General features: G+C 30.1%; 1 protein-coding gene across 8 annotated transcripts; it reads left to right on the top strand.

The window, feature by feature from the left end:
- Positions 1–128: 128 nt before the first annotated feature.
- LOC111037410 lies at positions 129–17,526 on the top strand. 8 transcript variants are annotated; one of them, XM_022319969.1, is made up of 12 exons: positions 129–162; positions 246–1,048; positions 1,199–1,347; positions 1,410–1,524; positions 1,604–2,391; positions 5,352–5,474; positions 7,556–7,753; positions 7,820–7,979; positions 8,067–8,260; positions 13,220–13,270; positions 13,384–13,568; positions 17,288–17,526. In XM_022319969.1, the coding sequence occupies exons 9-12, from the start codon at positions 8,095–8,097 to the stop codon at positions 17,450–17,452; spliced, it is 567 nt and encodes a 188-aa protein (XP_022175661.1). In that variant the 5' UTR covers positions 129–162; positions 246–1,048; positions 1,199–1,347; positions 1,410–1,524; positions 1,604–2,391; positions 5,352–5,474; positions 7,556–7,753; positions 7,820–7,979; positions 8,067–8,094; the 3' UTR covers positions 17,453–17,526. The 8 variants fall into 8 exon arrangements, with proteins under 8 accessions (XP_022175661.1, XP_022175662.1, XP_022175665.1 ...); XM_022319970.1 differs by having other exon boundaries at positions 148–542; positions 880–1,048; XM_022319973.1 differs by having other exon boundaries at positions 148–1,048; positions 1,604–1,665; positions 2,292–2,391.
- Positions 17,527–18,471: the final 945 nt, after the last annotated feature.

Here is an 18,471-nt window from a genome sequence, read left to right as displayed (position 1 = left end):
TTAATATTAGTGTGAATATTGTCCTATTAGAAAACCCAAGAGGATGTCAGCGCCCTATTTGTGACATAAATGCAACACAAAAAAAATTGAGTTCAACAGCACCAATTGTGACAATTTTGTGTTGTTAGCTTTAATATTAGAGAGAATTGACTTAAAATAATAGTATTTAAATTTATATTAAAATCGTAATATAATAAAGTATATGTAAAATATTAAATTTTAAAAATGCTTATATTATGTTTTAGAACATTCAAACGATTGTGAAAAAGACAACTTACAAAATACAATCCCATTTCTAAACATTAAGTTTGATAATAGATAAATACAAAATTAAATTTAATATTAAACCTAATAATTAACATCGTTGGTTCTGCTTAACGCAAATTTGTTTCACATAAAATAGAAGAAACCAATAATACATTGACTTTGTCATATCCCTCTTAACCACTATAGGTTTACTGGAACCTACTTTTATGGTTTATTATAATGACATCAAACATTACTAACCCTTGTCAATTGCCGTAATCGAAAAAAAAAGTTATGTAAGCAATTTATTATTATTAATAATATTATATATAAATGTGTGTTAACCTAAATGATATTGTACAAAAAGCCAAAAATAATTTAAACTAGTTCAGGGTATCATTACAATTTGATCTATTTTGTTGAAGTTAGACACAATTCCTCGTTCAAATAATATAACTTTAGGTCATGTTATTATATTTGTTATGATTTATAATTATGTTTTTTTGGTATGTGTCAAGTAGACCATGGTGTAATTTGGTTCATTTTTATAATTTTTATTATTATGAATTGACAATTATTGAATTACTAATTTAATGTTGTCAAATGTATTATAATAAAGTACTTTCATTTCAGTTATTAAATAGCCAAATGGTTCTTTTTAAATCAATACAATTCACTCATGCATGGAGCTTTATGATGCAAATTGTCAAAAAAAAATCTTAATAAGAAAAAGTTGTACATACCAAAATGGATTTTCAGTAGTTTCAATTTTTTGTTTTTGGTTTAAATATTAATGTGTTCGGTTGGTTTTTCACAATATTTTAATTTTTAAGCTCATTTTGGATAACATGTAAAATTTATAAAATGCTCATAACTTGCTTAATAATTAGAATATTGTATAAAACTAACAAGAGAACATAGATAATATTCTTACCTTAAAATTTGATGATAGGTTAATTCACTCCACGATATTTTAAGAGACCGTGATTCACTCTAATATCAAAACTAACAACACAAATTTGCCATGTTGACCATGTCTTACACATGATAAATCTCAAAATATATTAAAATTACATTTTAATACAAAAATGAATTGGAATGGTAGTAATACTGAAGTTTTTATTGTTTATGTATCAATTTAATTATAATTTATGTTTTTTTAGATCCCTGTACTATTGTATAATAGGTAAGATTTTCAGAATGTATTCAGCTCATAAGGATATCTAAAACCTATTATAAACGAATACAATACCAAACTGAAGTGATTTTACTGGAATTGTAAGCATTTTCTACAGCAAATAAATTATTATAATTAATAACAAATTGTAATAATTATGATCAACCTTATCTGTTTCAGATAAAATCCACCTATGCAAGATTCCAGGACATTTGCAGTTGGCCCTTATCGTACCAGTTGTGGTCAATATATTTCTATCTATATCTGAATATCAAATTTAAGGCACTATATGATGTATTATAATATATAAACTATAATGTATATGCTATCATATATATTAAGATACATTTTAACTTCACTTCACACTTTTCCAAACTTAGGACTGGCAGTATTTTTTACTGACTAGTTTAAAAGCTCAATATTATTATATTAAATGATTCATATAATTATAATATATTTGTCAATCAGTTCAACTAGTAATTTGTTGAATAAACAATAATATGTAACAATTATTTTATGGATTGTTCAATTGACAACTTATTCTATTTTTTGAGAATTCGCTATGATGTTCAAGCATTTTTTTAAACCTTTGTCTAATTCATACGCTAGGTACTAATGTTTTTTTAATTCTTTGTTGGTTTTGTCCAAATGTATATACATTTTTTTCTTCTTTTGCCTTCCATACTTAAATAATTGCATGAGTTTAAAATATCTTCAGCTGTTTCATGCCTCAACAACCTAGTGGCTACATGAAATAATAAAAAGAACCATACAAAATACTGTCATATAAAACTGTTGACTAAATATCATCTATTTAGTATTTTATTGTATAATTTAATATATATAACACTTCAAATTTGATTCACAGGTAGATAGAAATAAATTGATTGCAAATGACTCAAAAAAGATGCCAACTACATTGGTGCCACCATCATAAACAAATAATAATGTTTGAAACATTTATTGATGTAATAATAATTACGGGGCATAAATATAAAAATATTTTTAAGATTCTGGGATACAAATATATTTTTTCACAAAAGTACCATAACTTTAACCAGTTAAAACTTTCTATAGTATACTCAAAATTTATATTCATACAAAGTTTCAGGTTCTAGTAAAACTAAATAATCATTAAAAATTAACACCTAGTTTCAAATATTTTTCAAATTTTACGATAAACAAATTTTGGTTTAGTTTTTTAAAAATGTTTTTCTTTAAATCTAGGCTTAAAAACAACTGAAATCTAAAATTATTAAAAGTATAATATGTAGTCATGTAAATTATGATATATCCAAGTTAATTTGGCAACTAAAGTTATACTATTATGTATACTATTATTATAAAAGTTTAAATAAAAGTTAAAAACTATTTAACTATATAAATCAGAGTTTTAAAGTATAATTCGATAAAATGTACAGTTATGAATATTATATTAATAAATTAAACAACTAGTGAGTAATGGTAAATACATAATAAGGCTATTAAAAATTTAATTTTTGTATACATTAATATACAAATTCAAAGTTTTCCAGAGAAATAAAACATGCAATTTAAAATCATTTTATTAATGATAAGTTATGCACGATATATATTTACACATAATAGCCCATAGACATAATATTAAATTTCACAAAGCAAATTGTTCTTATTTTTGAAATAACATAAACATTTTGACTAATAATGTAGAAAAAATTACATTTTTAAAATATTTAGATTAATTTTAAGGTATTAGCATTTAGCATATTGCCTATTCATACCATGAGCCTATTCACACTGAACCATTTGACTAGCTGACTAAATGTCAGTGACCGAGAGTGTATAGTATTTAGAGGTTTCACTGCATATATGTAATCAGAATCTATTATCTGTAGCTGTGTTACAACCAGTGTCAAGAGTTTGACGCTACACAAGTTCACCTGCAATTGTCATGAGTAGTGTGACAGATATGACCCAGGTCATGTCGTCGTTGCAACCTGCTTACTATTTCGCCATCACTGGACTTCTGTAGTATCAATTCTAGTTTTTAGGATTTGTCCTGATCTTGTGTGATCATTACATCACACTGAACTGATCACAGAGACCCCCCTCCCCGGCTCCCCCACATAACTAAGCTATACCATATAACAATACCCAATTCCCTCTACGTCTACGCAACACCGTTGTCGTGTATTAGATTGCCTATCTTAGAGCATCCCGGGGTTTAGATTAAATTACATACCCAACAAATGTCAGGCGCGTTCAATTCGGTTTTTGTATTGTCATGAAATGGCCTGTGAGTATTTTTTAATATTATTCAGGTACATACAAGCAGTTCTGGTCAAATGGGGGGGGGGGAGGAGAGGGGGTAAGAGAGATGAACCCCCTGATACCTTTTTTTCAATGTTGAAGAGCTGATAACCATAAATTTGAACTCATCTATACGTCATAATAAACAGTTTTGAGTTACAAATCAAATAACGTTAGGGGTATAAGTATAACATCTTAGGTATATATACACTACATTTTTACAAAAATTATACATGATAATAGTTTATGACATAATTTTCATTATAATATATTATATTTTTTTATAGACATACACACGCAGTGACGTGCTCAACTTTTTTGAAAGGAGGGGGGGCTCCATTTCTATATTCCGGGAAAAATTCAAATAGCAATTAACAGGACGTGTATTTATAGAACAAACGTATTGATACGTGCTGTCTTATGAGTTATGCTGAGTGCGAAGTCAATAAACATGACGCACGTGAATATTGAATTTATAAGAATACAAGAACGCGATCAAATCTATGACCAAAATCTTGAATTTTAAACCTAAATCCTTTAATTAATAATAATAAATCATTGCGAAAAAAATTCGATGGGGGATATGACACCCTGACCACTTTTTGCTCTGGATCCGTGCCCGAGTCCACAGGAGGGGCTGTTGCTTAATCTGCTCCCCCTGTGGTACCTCCTATTCAAGTAGTTAAAAGGTAATTCACAAATGATTTATCTTCAGTTCATGAAATATAAAAAAATGTTTTGTTTATTGAATGATTTGGCGCTTTGCCATTGATTACAAAGTATATTACTATTTTAAAAATTAGAACAAATAAAGTAAATTTTTTTACAATTATTTTTATAAAAAAAAAATCGTGACGATAGTTCTCGTCAATTTATATACAAATAAAAAAATTTTATAACAGCATAAAAAAAGTTGGAAACTGGGTAAGTGTAATATTATAATAACGCTCTGTTGTATCTACATTATAGGTGCCTAGAGTGTCACTGTAATAGTTGTGTTAAATTTGAATTCCGTAAACATTGTATATATATTACACAAAAAACGATTCTGAGCAAGGACGAACTGTGAGCCAATATTATTCCTAAGTACATTTAATGATATATATGGTTATTAGCGTCATTTATTTCACTATTAGGTATTAGTACTACACTCGATTAAAGATAGTAGGTACCGTACCTACTGGCTGGTGGCTACCATACCTTTAATCGTGGTACTACAGTTTAAATAGGTTAAATCACAATTAAATAAAATAATTATAATAGATACACACCCGAAGTTTCAAGTATTCGTGGCAGCTAGTGAATATTTTAACTAATATACTGGGCGACAACAATTTCGTCCGGAGGAAACTTTTTGTCGCCTTGTATAGTTAATTACTACGGAACAACGATTTTTTGTAAAAATTTCGACGTTTGAAATTATAATATATTGTATTTATTGATTATCTATTATGTTTAATTTTTTTATTCATTTATGTCGTATATCATTTCGTTTTACAAATAATCTATTCATAGAATAATACAATAATACAATGCAAAAAAACAATTTAAACCGCGCGGCTCGCGACATTGTGACATGTTTTTACCTGGCCGTCGGTTGTCCCTGCAAATATTTATAAATTAATTTTTTTTTTTTTAGTTCTTGCTGATACAAGCTATAAACTAAATGATTATTTCATTTTGAACCTTTAAACAGTTTAAAGGTTTAAGCCTTCAAGGTAATACGTCATTCATATTACGACAGGGCGACTTTCGTCTTTTGGTAAGTATAAAATAATTACAATTTTTTTTTAAATGTCGCCCAGTGATAATTCCTTAAAATATCCACTGATTCGTGGCCATGGTTTAATATTTTTAAAACACAATAAAATACCTACCAAACTAAAATCGTTATATTTCGTTTAATGTTTAAATATCTAATTTCGTTCAAATTTTAACTTCAAATATCAGCTATAAAATAAAAATTGTGTTGATTTTTTAATTTTTTGTTGCAGTATAAACTACTTTAAAGAAAATTAAATATCAAAATAAATAATTATTATTGTACCCAATTGAAATCTGAAATATCATATGTATTTATGATATATCGTGTCGTGTAGAGTTGAATAGTAGCCTATATAGGTCACGACGTTTGAGGTTTGACCAATATTTGCTACCCGTGTATTAAATACACGGAACACGACACGACAAAAAATATGCATTAAAAATAACAAAATATGAAAAAAAACGGAAATTTACTAATTGATAATTAATTAATTACTTACAAATTATTATAGGTACACCTAGTTACTTACGTTTTTAAATCATTTTTAGTCACTATGATTACGGATACGTGTATTTAATTAATAATGTAAGTAACGTATTCAAATCTCTTTTGATGTGAATCACAGTGGAAATTGACAAAAAAAACCCAACAAAATCAGTAGATAACAAAAGTTAAAAATTTGATTCAAATAACACAAAATTATGAAGGGCGCGGCGTTGCTCGCATCGTATCAGCGCTTCCGCGTAATCGGTGTATTTACTTTATCTGTGTTATTTTACCATTTAGATTAAAAATAATTTAAAAGCACGTTTATTAAAATATAATTAATAAAATATTAGCAATTTTGATTCACGAACCTGTAATTATACAAAACAACTCAAACTAAAGAATACGTAGAGTAAAATTTTTTAATTTGAGTTCTTTGTAGGTAGATATCATTTACCTAACACATTTTTAGCTTACTCTGCTATTTTTTCTACATCAAGAAATATGCAAATGCTAGAAAATCCCCACCCTGCTTATAACCATAGTTAGGTTAACTTAGGGTACAAATTAATTTCTGAATTTCTACTCCAAAAAATGTTGTTTCATATTTTTGACGATTGACCAAATTTTAACTAAGCCAGCCTAGGTATTTTAAAATAATTTATATATACATATATATTTGTTTATGTTAATACATATTTTGTAAAAAGCAAAAGAACCCATAGATCCCCTGTATATGTTAATACATATTTTGTAAAAAGTAAAAGAACCCATAGATCCCCTGTATATGTTAATACATATTTTGTAAAAAGTAAAAGAACCCATAGATCCCCTGTATATGTTAATACATATTTTGTAAAAAGTAAAAGAACCCATAGATCCCCGTATAATATTATACAGTATGTGCGATGATTTGATTGAGTTTTGTGGATTAGATTATTGATTTTAAGGGTTCCAACTTTCTGATAACAGATTATTATTATCTTAGGAACATCAATTGTGTTATCAATATATACCTAATCTATACCTTATAGACATTTTCCAATTAGTTAATTACCTCTATACAAAAGCTATAGATTAGTCAGTAATAATATTATATAGTAACAAATTGTAAGCTCATCTTTCTACTCTTTACGAGACTTATTGTCTATTTGTCTATTGCAGAGTACTCAAGTACACTCGAAGAAAAAAATGTGTACATAACTGCATGAACAGTTTATAGTTGACATGATCATTATCACAATAACAAATTAAACATTTCCATAATTAATTTGTATTGCCAATGGACCATTGCCCATTGGACAATATGTTAATATTTGTATTATTATATTGGACATATTCGAAAACGACGATTACGCTAAGCGTCTGGATCCGGGTTTTTTTTTCCTGGTGGGGTGGACTTTTGTGTATGGTTTCTTCGTTGAGTTTTTTTATCCAGGGATTTTTATTCCGATTTCTAATGTAAATAACTTAGTAAATGTATTTACCCTCAGTAATTTCCTAAGTCATTGTTACCGGGTGTTAGTGGTGGTAGGGGGATGTAAAAATCACCTTTTTAAATAACCTTTTATAATAATAGGACTGTTCCATAGTTGACCAACGAAAAAATGGCAACACCACAAACCGTGGTAAATCACTACCCAGAAACCGGGGTTCGGTCGCCACAGGACGTGTCGTGTACCACTATATAGTACCGTCAGACAAATACCGATGCCACCGGTGGCACAGAATGAAAACGGTGGTGGTTGGGACAGTGGGCGGTGCACAATGACCTTGGTCGAATCATTCCGGTATAGACTATAGACCGATGTGCGACCAATATTTTTTTTAATCGTGATACGTTTGTTGTCCAGCAGGGTCGTACTGACTACCGAGTGACTTGGTGTGCACACACATTCCTCTTCTACACTGTTGCTGCCGCCGCCGCCGTTAGTATCACAAGGTATTAAACATTAGTGAATTCCACTCGGTGACAGGTTATTACTGCCGTCATCGTCATTTGTATTCGTACGTTAGGTAAGCGACGACGACAATATCATTATTATTGTCGCAATAAAATATATTCAAAAGTATCTAATTTAAATGTTATTTTTCATCATATAGGACCACATATATTTCAGTCGTCGCCATTATGCATCGGTGGATGGGTTTGACAATGAGTAAGATGTGCGGTGAACTCGAGTGCCCCGAGTACTACCTGTGCGAGATCCATGATTTCCAATGCTATCCGTGTCATTCGTACTGCAACAAGACATCGCAAAACTTCGACGCCAATAGATGCGAACAACAGTGCCAAGGTACGTCCATGCAACTATCATAGGTTAGGTTAGCTAGCCCAGGATTGAGTTTATGTACCCACGCATTTTTATCATTTTCAGTTGTAACATTTACAGCTCAGTGGGTAAACTACTTTTCCTTAATAATTTATGAATGCAATACAGCTGATGCAAATGTATACAGGCGTTTCAGATCATACTTCATATTTTATTTATTTAATCGAGGTTTATTAATGCATATACCTTAGCATGTATAAATATTTCAAGTGTATTTAAATCCGGAAACTAGATCTATAACAATAATAATTATTATTTCTCCACCTCTGCTCGCGTGTTACATTAAATAATATATAGAGTATTATAGGACCTTATACATGGCCGTGATAGGGTACTCGATTTGATGGCGAGAGGGGTGCACAGGGCAGGGAGCTCCTTTACATTTTTTTTTTACTTTTACAGGGGGGATGGCACAAACTCATGCTCAAAATAATTTTTATTAAAATGTGGATTTAAATTGTTGTGAATAATATACCTAATGCATTTTACAATTTTTAATGTATTCAATTATTAGATATTATCTTAATATCTTTTCTATGTTTATACTACCTGACTACCTAGTAATATATTTTTTTTTGTGATTTATCACACTTGTTCTTTACCTAGTGCAGTAGTGCAGTAGTGCATAGATAATAGATATGTACAATAGGCTATTGTATTTTTAAATATCTGTGGACGTGTAATTGGCACATGCATCTGAACCATGAATCAAGATACTGTCAATGATAAAAATTATTTTTTTATTTCCTACTGAAATATTTAAGTATTGCTATATAACTATCAAAATGGGAATTGTAATAACATAAAAAATATTTTTTTTAAGCTACTGGGTGTATGCAATTTAAATGTGAAAAATGTCGAAAAATTGGGTGAATATAAATCTACAGTCACTTACATGTTACATACTTACACATATTATATTAATTTTCTTATCTACCACAACAGTCATCTATGCAAGGTCAACTACGTCGTCTTTTTAACGACAAAAAAACAATAATTAAAAACCCATTTAAGGTAGTTTACACTATTAGTGTTTTTCTCGTAAAATTTGTTCAGTGAAGCTTCAAATGTCTATTGTACAACATAATCGTTAATTCAATCGGTTCGGATTATTCTGTAGGTATACATACGGATCGCATTGGCGCCGATCCCTATCTACGTCTACCTGTTGTGGCTACAACATGTTATATCGTGGTAGAGTGAAGTGGATTCGTGGGTGCTTAATATTATATTATGTTAACAGAACCCAGAAAATATTATATTATGCACTATTGCAAAACGTGTATATTATCATAGTGCATTATGTGGCGAGGATAAATTGGTCGTCCTTCTTTGTTGCAGTTTTTTAAATTTTTTTTGTATTGCCTTAGAATACGATTTCGGAGACCACCACAAAAGAAATTGTGTACTTGTATGTAGGTAATAAATAATGATTTATGGTACCTGCAGCTGTGTAGGTTGTTAGGTCGATTGTAAAATGTCTCCTCAACAGTATAATATACAGTATCAGAGGACAGAGAGACGCTCGCTTGGATTACAAAAAATAATATTACATTCTCGATTTTATTATTTCAAAATAAAATAACGTTTTTATATTTAAGACGTTCGTTCTGAAAATGTCATGAGATTAAAATTATCGATAAACTGCATATTATATACAACTATAACACCTAAAATTATTTTTAAATTAAATCCAAATAAAATGTTTTTGCAATTGATTAACGAGAAACTATTAACGTTCTATTTGAAATGTATTGAAAAAATGTTGTATGTTGTATGTTGAATAATGTATTCAATTTCATTTTAAATGTAAAATTATTTTTTCAATGTTTTCGGAATTTGATTTGCACTATTTCACTATTACTTGTATAGTTTTATACGCTTTTAATTGGTATACCTACGTGGCTACATTCATTGTACCTATATACGTCGTAAAATATTTTTCTCTAATTCTGCGAACTCTAAACATTCGTGATCTTTATGTCAGTGAATTCTATTTCATAGGTAACTTTTTACGGCGTGTTACATTAACTCATAAATCATTATAAGTAAGTAAGTGAACGAATACTGTGGGTTGTTTGCGGTGACCGAGCGCAGAAGCTCGTCTACTTGTTGAAACCTCAGTCGCCACGCATTAGTCGACCGCGGAAAAGTTTCTGACACATATAGATCGAAATCAACTTCATCATCATATTATTATTATAATACACGACGATCTTAGTATCTGTCGTCTCTAGATTTAGCCGGTCACATTCCGTCGCCCAGCAGCGGCAATCAGCTGTCTGGTGCATACGCCGTATACACGATATCACAATAATAATATAATAATGTTAAATGGTTTACTATAATATGTATAAACTTATAATATGTGTAGAATGTACCGCGATAAATACAGCAGTGGTGTGTCTTATGTCAATCGGGTTGTAATCCCTTTATAACTTTACCTTTGACGGGAAAACTTAACAAATAAAATATACAAGACGACGGAATAGTAAATACTATTGCGTTTTAAAGTGTTTTTCGCATCTTGAGGAGAGGGGTGGTGTTTTTTTTTGATGCTCGGAATATTAGTACGGTTCATGCAGTTTATTACAAAAAAAATAAAAACGAGGAAAACTGGTACTATTCATTAATTGTCAGGGGTCCTTAAATATTTACAAAGTTTATAAATTTATAATATAATTTTGATAAATCACCATTGTCAATAAGTTAAATTTAAATAATACTTAAAACAAAAAAATAATGTTAGCAATCAAAAGGCACAAAAAAACACAAATAAGTACATTCAAAGTATCCGGGAGGTAAAATAAATATAAATTATAGATACAATAAATATAATATAATATAATTTATGATTAATAATTATTATTTGTATACTTTGCTATATTATTTAAGAATTTATTGTCCTATTTGAATTTATTTATTTAAGAAGCTCTCACATTCGTTTGTGTTGTTTGTCTTATAAAGTATTTATTTTACCATACACATTCACATACCTCTACACACCGACATGCACATAACTATGTATAGATATACATGTCACATCGCTGATGTTTTGGTGCGGCGTACATCGTTATCAACTTAATTTATCATTTAATGTTTTGGGGTGCATGGGAAAATCTATCGTAGTGTCATTTATACAGTGATTTAGAACCCTTCACCCATAACTCGAAGCGTGAGTTAGGTATTCGTGAGTCACTTCTCCTTGAAGTACACTTTAATAGCCTTCCAAATTTGGGTATTTGACCTTTTAAATTCTGAGCGGAGCTATGAATGTATTGATTTTACAATTTTGTAAAATAAAATTTGTGTTTTTACATTTATATATATATATTTTTTGTGTCTGCCATCTCGGTTTCTTAAACTAAAAGTGCTTCGATTTTTTTCAACAGTAACTTTTCTGGTAGGAATGTGAATCTAGTTGATGCATTTAGGAGGTCAACATTTAAAATACCCAAAAGTTTTCAAAAGCAGCAGGAAAAACTAAAAAAAAAAATTAAGAAAAAACAGGAAGTTTTACACAAAACAAGTTTTCGAAAAAATCGATTTTGGTTTTTAGTGGAACTTTAACAAAAATGACTAGATACATGAAATTTTCACTGGATATTTGTGTTAGCATTTTAAATACAGCATAAAATGTTCAAAATATTTTGATTTGTGTTTAACTATTTATAGGCATATGCAATTTTCAATTATTATTTGTTTTATTTTAGTCTACGGTCAATAAAAAAATGTTTGCTCCGTCAAAAAACTTGTTATTGTATACAAGGTTCTTGAAATATGTTTATAATATCAGTTGTGAAGTATTAAAATTACTCAGGCACAATTTTTTTTATAAACATTTAAAGTTCAAATTTTGACAAGATTTCTCAAATTGAAAAATGATTTTGTAGTTAAAATTTATTAAATGTTCATTTTTACAGCTAAGGATTAAAAATTTAAAACAAGGTTCTACGTAAGTAGATAATTTTGAAACCAAAAAAATCTAAAATAAATATGAGCACAGCTTTTTTTTTATAGTTATTTTAAATTCAAATTCAAACGAAATTACATATTAATATAAAGAATAATAATTTTAGTCATTTTTTGTAATTCGGTTCCACAATAGCCCAATTTTACACAAGTACCTATATACAATATTTTTCCAGCATCACTGATAATTTAAGAATAATATTATGAACAATGTTAATTTAACTTATCATATACCGTATTAATAATAAGTAATAACAATATAAAATACTGATGTACCGTCTCCGCTCAGAATCATTTTTCTTACACAAAAATATTAGGTATATCATTGAATTAAAATTTAATACCATCCATTACAACGATCTTCTAGACACCTAATGTACAGCAGAGCGAAATCCACTTACCTGTTTTTAACATTTAACTTGCAAAGAAATATGATTAAGCATTAAAAAATATAGGGTTCGTCCTTTTTTAACCTAACACAAAATAAGTAGGTGGTAAACTCTCCTGATTTTTATAACTAGTAAACTTCTCCAATGGTAAACACTAAACTATCCCTTATTTTTTGAACCCTTAGTGTCCAAATCTGGTTAGACGGCGTATCACTACGTTACCTAACTAATTTATGGCACACTATTAACAATTTGTACGGCAAGCATATTTTATGAAACTATATTAATTATATTTACATATGTGATTTTTAAATTTAAACAGACATGGAAGAGTTTACATGTACTTGTTAGGTAATACTGGAGTAGACATTCGGGTCATTAAAATTGGGAAAGTTTACATGAAAGAAAACCAAAAAAAGAACAATTCTATAACTCCTATATTTTTTGATGCGCAATCGCGTTGCTTTTTTTAGGTAGAAAGATAAAAGATAGAAAATGCGGTTTATTAATTATTTGACAGACTACCACATCAATTTACTGTTTTTTTTATTTTTGTACACAGATTATATACATGACTACATAAAGCATTACGTTAAAGCTGATGAAATCCAAGGTAAGCGCCTGCATTTTTTTGTCGGAGACTGCCTAATAAATCCTATATACATATTTAATAGTCTTGTCAAATTTGTAATAATAAATACAATTCATTTTTCACACCACGTTCAGATACAATTCAAGGGGAAGAGACGCTAAGATCAATGATGATTTCTATTTTGGTGCTGCATATAGTCGTTTTGCTCGTCATAATAACTATCCTGATAGCGCTGAAATGGCACCGCAAGAGGTTGATGAAGAACACTGATATCAGAGGAAAAGTTTCATATTCAAGAAACAAAATGGCTGTTTTGAAAGTAATAATACAATATACCTTTAAATATAGTAATTATATATATTATTTATATATATATAATTCTACTGTACGTGTGTATGTCACTGAACTCCTCCTAAACGGCTGGACCGATTTTAATGAATTGTTTTGTATGCGTTTGGGTGACGCCCTGGATGGTTTAGATTCGCAATTGGACCCGATTGGTTAGGTTGCCTTAGGGGCCAATAGTTTAAGGTGAAGCGAGCCATTATACTTGTTATTTAACTGGTGAGGTCTAGTCGAAGACCGAATGGTAGATTAGGATCACTGGTAAGGTTACCCATCACCCCGAAAGATAGGTAAGCAAAAAATTATTGATTAAGAAATTAAGTTTTGAGGAAGGAAAGTAGGAGTACTTTATGTTTATATAACTATACTTTATTAAACATAGACTTTTAGTGCTACATAGTAGAGTTATGATGCATTTGAGTATTTTTAATCTTAAGTACTGTATTCAAAAAATAAAATGACTATCTGATATTTCAAATTCTAATTTCACCACCAACCTTAGGTGGGTTATTGAAATAGGTAAAAAAAAATCAAAAATTGTTATGGATGTGGTATGCAGCAGTAATAGACAGAGGAGTGGTTATGGGTAAAAACATAAGATCGCAAACTTTGGAAGTACATAGCATTAAAATAAAGATTTGAGCAATTTTTTTTTTGCGCCATGTTTCTAAACATTTTGAAGTACGCATATGTTTTAAAACAAAAATCCAAAAAATTGCGTAGTACCCAAACTGCAATTATTTTATTAAATCACTTATATAAAAGTACCTATATTAAATGTCTTATATTTTTCCGATTTCAAAATGATGTTTATTTTACTTTTATAGATAATAATATAAATTATATTTTATGAACCTATTGGGAAATTTAGTATTTATTATTATACCAAATTTTTTCATTCTTGCATGAAACATATCAAATGTATATTTAATGGTTTATTTGAAATGTTTTTAGTTTTAATTAAACTTAATAGGTTTTGGGTACGTATCCGGGAGTGGAGTCATATTCATAGAGATATATTCACCAAATGTTAACATTCCATTGACTGTTGACATGTGCACTTTTAAACATATTAGTTAACGACTTAATTCTAAATTCAGCATAGCAATAACACGAACTCGAATCAAAAATATATTTTAATAATAGAATGTTAAATATTTTTTCGTCTCTTTATTAAAATTCAAAGCTATAATTATGTTTAAAAATAACATTCCAAATTATCGAATTGACATATAGGCGTAATTTTGGGTGAAACACGATTGCTGACGCTTTACCTTTTTTTGCAACACGATTGCGGACGATCATTATATAACATAAGGTCTTATGTTGCACCCAAAAAATTGCACGACTGCCGTCGAAATTTAATGAAACGTTGCCAAGTTGTGCGACGCTTTCTTCCAAGCCCAACGATTATCAATTTTATGAAAGTTCTTAATAATACAGTACAATTAGCTCAATATAAAAATATAATATAAACATTTAAAGTCAAGAGCTCAATATAATAATAAATAAATAAAATTAATATTTTTTTCCCCCTATAATGACAACTAATTTTTTTTAAATATTGTACCACGTTTTGGTGATTTTTATAATCATTATAGCTCTGAATAGTTAGGTTGATTCTATCAAAATCTTTTTTTGCCACCGGTTTCTCTCGTCCTTTGTTTATGGATGAAATAATTGTCGCAGTTTCTCCTTGAGTTTCTTTTAAAATCGATATAATTAAGTGAATCGGAGGATGAGTATTGTGAAACTGGATATTGTATGTCCGGTGAAAACTTTCTGCTCCATTTGTAGTTCTTAAACAAAAATTAATATTATAATTAATGTACCTTATAATTAAATATTATTATTATTATTATGTCTTGGGCTCAACGTTGGTCTAGACGCCCAAAGATTTGGTGGAAATAAAGCATCAAGTTCTATGTAGTTTGATAAGACGTAGTTCAAAAATATATATCCAATTGGGCTTGGACATATTGTCATAAGCTCCAAAAATGCATTCTCAACTTCCAGATATGGTAAAAACGGTAAACCAAAAAATAACTTTAACCATTGACCATGTTCATCATTTTGATTATTATATGCTACACGCAATTGCGAATCTCCGTTTATCTTTAAATATAAAACTATTATTAGTACTGTTTTGCGGAAAAATAATATATTATATTTAATTAAATTGGTTTATTAATTAAAAACAGATGAGATTTTATAAATTGTATAAATATGTTACCTTTCGCCACTATGATTGGCCAAGATGAAATCTGCAAGTTTCAATAATTGCACCGGGAAATATATTTCTTACTGCCTCGTGTGCTCCAATTTCGAAATCCAAATGTAACTGTTTGATGACAAAATTGCGATTTAAAAGTTTCAAACTTATCTTCAAAAGAAACCTCCACATTTCAATATATGTTTGTTTTGATTTATCAGGCAAAAAGAAATAAACGACTGGTACGTAAAATCCATTTTTGTAACAGTGAATAGTGTATAATTGTAAAAAAAATTTAGGTGCATAATCAAAAGTCCCATCTGCAAAGAACTCTGTGCTCTCCGTGAGTAAATTAATATTTGATAAAGTCGTTAAGCAAATAATATTTTTATCATCGTGAACATGGACAAATTGATTACCTTTAAATTGAAAAAAATCGTCTTCATGCAAATTTTTTATTTGATCAATTGCTCAATTCATCTAATGATTTTGGAAATGTTTTGTAATGTTTTCGTCTCTTCTCATACATAGTTTTCCTCACAGTTTTTATGTCTTCTTTAACTATCTCTGTTACTGTATTATTTAATAGTTCCGTTTTTATAATTTTTAAGGGCTTAGTAGATAAATCTTCTTCACATTTTCTTTTGCAGTTTTCCCTTAATATCTGTCGCTTGATATTTTGTACAGAGTTCTCAGCGCAGATATGCTCACCGGAAAATCCACAGATTGATTTTTTTTCTGATGTCGTAAAAAATACTTGCACTACAGACTTTATTTGTACATAACCATTTCAGAATTCCATCTTTCCGCTGTCGCCTAAATCGATATTTATTCGTTTTGTGTAGAACTAACTCTTTACCACGTTCTGATAAAATAATTTGAAAGTCTTCCATAGTTTAAAAACACAATATACACGATATACAACGAGGTTGCAGCTATTACTGCAGTATTTAACAAAAATGACTTGTAACTGCATACTAAACTTAATACACTCAGAATTTCCACATACTCACATTACCGAAGTATTATTTATAAATTTGGCAACATGTGTCCGCAATAGTGTTATATTTGGGGGTCCGCTGATCAACTATAATCGTTCGCAATCGTGTTATTAAAAAGGTCGCCCCGATAAGAACCGTCCGCAGTCGTGTATCACCGGTAATTTGGAGGGACTTGCGTATGCTTAGCCCCCTCCCTTCTCCCCCTCCCCCACATTTTTCATGTTGATTTACATTTAAATAGTCATTATGTGGGTACCATAACCATATTATAATAATATTGAAAAAATTATAGAGGCTTCATTGCCATTCCCCCTACTCCAATCTTAACATTGATATTGCGCCCCTGCAAATTGATTTAATTTAAATTTTAAATATGTACTGCATTTTTTTTTTTTGGTCGTGTACTCATGCCTTGATTAATTTCATTACAATATGTATAATTTATTCTAAAGGTCATATATTTGTTTTTGTTTTGCGCAGCTCGAGGATAACGCGGTGAGCACGGTGAGCGAAACAGTAGATCAGCCGGCGACGATAATAGAACTCGAGACAGCCTCGTCATCGAACAAGTTGCCTTGCGAGGATATCACACTTGAGACCCAGAATTTCAACGGCTATGACAACCTAGGAATGTGGAAGGTGTGAAGTGCCCCCGTGCTCTGTAGAAAACTGTAGCGATTTTATTTATAAATATATAATTAATATTATAGTTATTTAAGTCACCGCTTACTTAAATTTGTATAATAAANAAAATACTTGCACTACAGACTTTATTTGTACATAACCATTTCAGAATTCCATCTTTCCGCTGTCGCCTAAATCGATATTTATTCGTTTTGTGTAGAACTAACTCTTTACCACGTTCTGATAAAATAATTTGAAAGTCTTCCATAGTTTAAAAACACAATATACACGATATACAACGAGGTTGCAGCTATTACTGCAGTATTTAACAAAAATGACTTGTAACTGCATACTAAACTTAATACACTCAGAATTTCCACATACCCACATTACCGAAGTATTATTTATAAATTTGGCAACATGTGTCCGCAATAGTGTTATATTTGGGGGTCCGCTGATAAACTATAATCGTTCGCAATCGTGTTATTAAAAAGGTCGCCCCGATAAGAACCGTCCGCAGTCGTGTATCACCGGTAATTTGGAGGGACTTGCGTATGCTTAGCCCCCTCCCTTCTCCCCCTCCCCCACATTTTTCATGTTGATTTACATTTAAATAGTCATTATGTGGGTACCATAACCATATTATAATAATATTGAAAAAATTATAGAGGCTTCATTGCCATTCCCCCTACTCCAATCTTAATATTGATATTGCGCCCCTGCAAATTGATTTAATTTAAATTTTAAATATGTACTGCATTTTTTTTTTTTGGTCGTGTACTCATGCCTTGATTAATTTCATTACAATATGTATAATTTATTCTAAAGGTCATATATTTGTTTTTGTTTTGCGCAGCTCGAGGATAACGCGGTGAGCACGGTGAGCGAAACAGTAGATCAGCCGGCGACGATAATAGAACTCGAGACAGCCTCGTCATCGAACAAGTTGCCTTGCGAGGATATCACACTTGAGACCCAGAATTTCAACGGCTATGACAACCTAGGAATGTGGAAGGTGTGAAGTGCCCCCGTGCTCTGTA

The sequence above is a fragment of the Myzus persicae genome, unplaced genomic scaffold, assembly GCF_001856785.1.
Source record: "Myzus persicae strain clone G006 unplaced genomic scaffold, MPER_G0061.0, whole genome shotgun sequence".
NCBI lineage: Eukaryota > Metazoa > Arthropoda > Insecta > Hemiptera > Aphididae > Myzus > Myzus persicae.
This window is presented reverse-complemented; position numbering and strand designations above follow the sequence as displayed.

Bases quoted from the DNA above. Each gene is read 5' to 3' on its own strand.
- LOC111037410 (XM_022319969.1), top strand. From the start codon at position 8,095: ATGCATCGGTGGATGGGTTTGACAATGAGTAAGATGTGCGGTGAACTC. The intron at 8,261-13,219 runs GTACGTCCATGC...TTTTGTACACAG, and splicing joins ATGCGAACAACAGTGCCAAG to ATTATATACATGACTACATA. The intron at 13,271-13,383 runs GTAAGCGCCTGC...CACCACGTTCAG, and splicing joins TAAAGCTGATGAAATCCAAG to ATACAATTCAAGGGGAAGAG.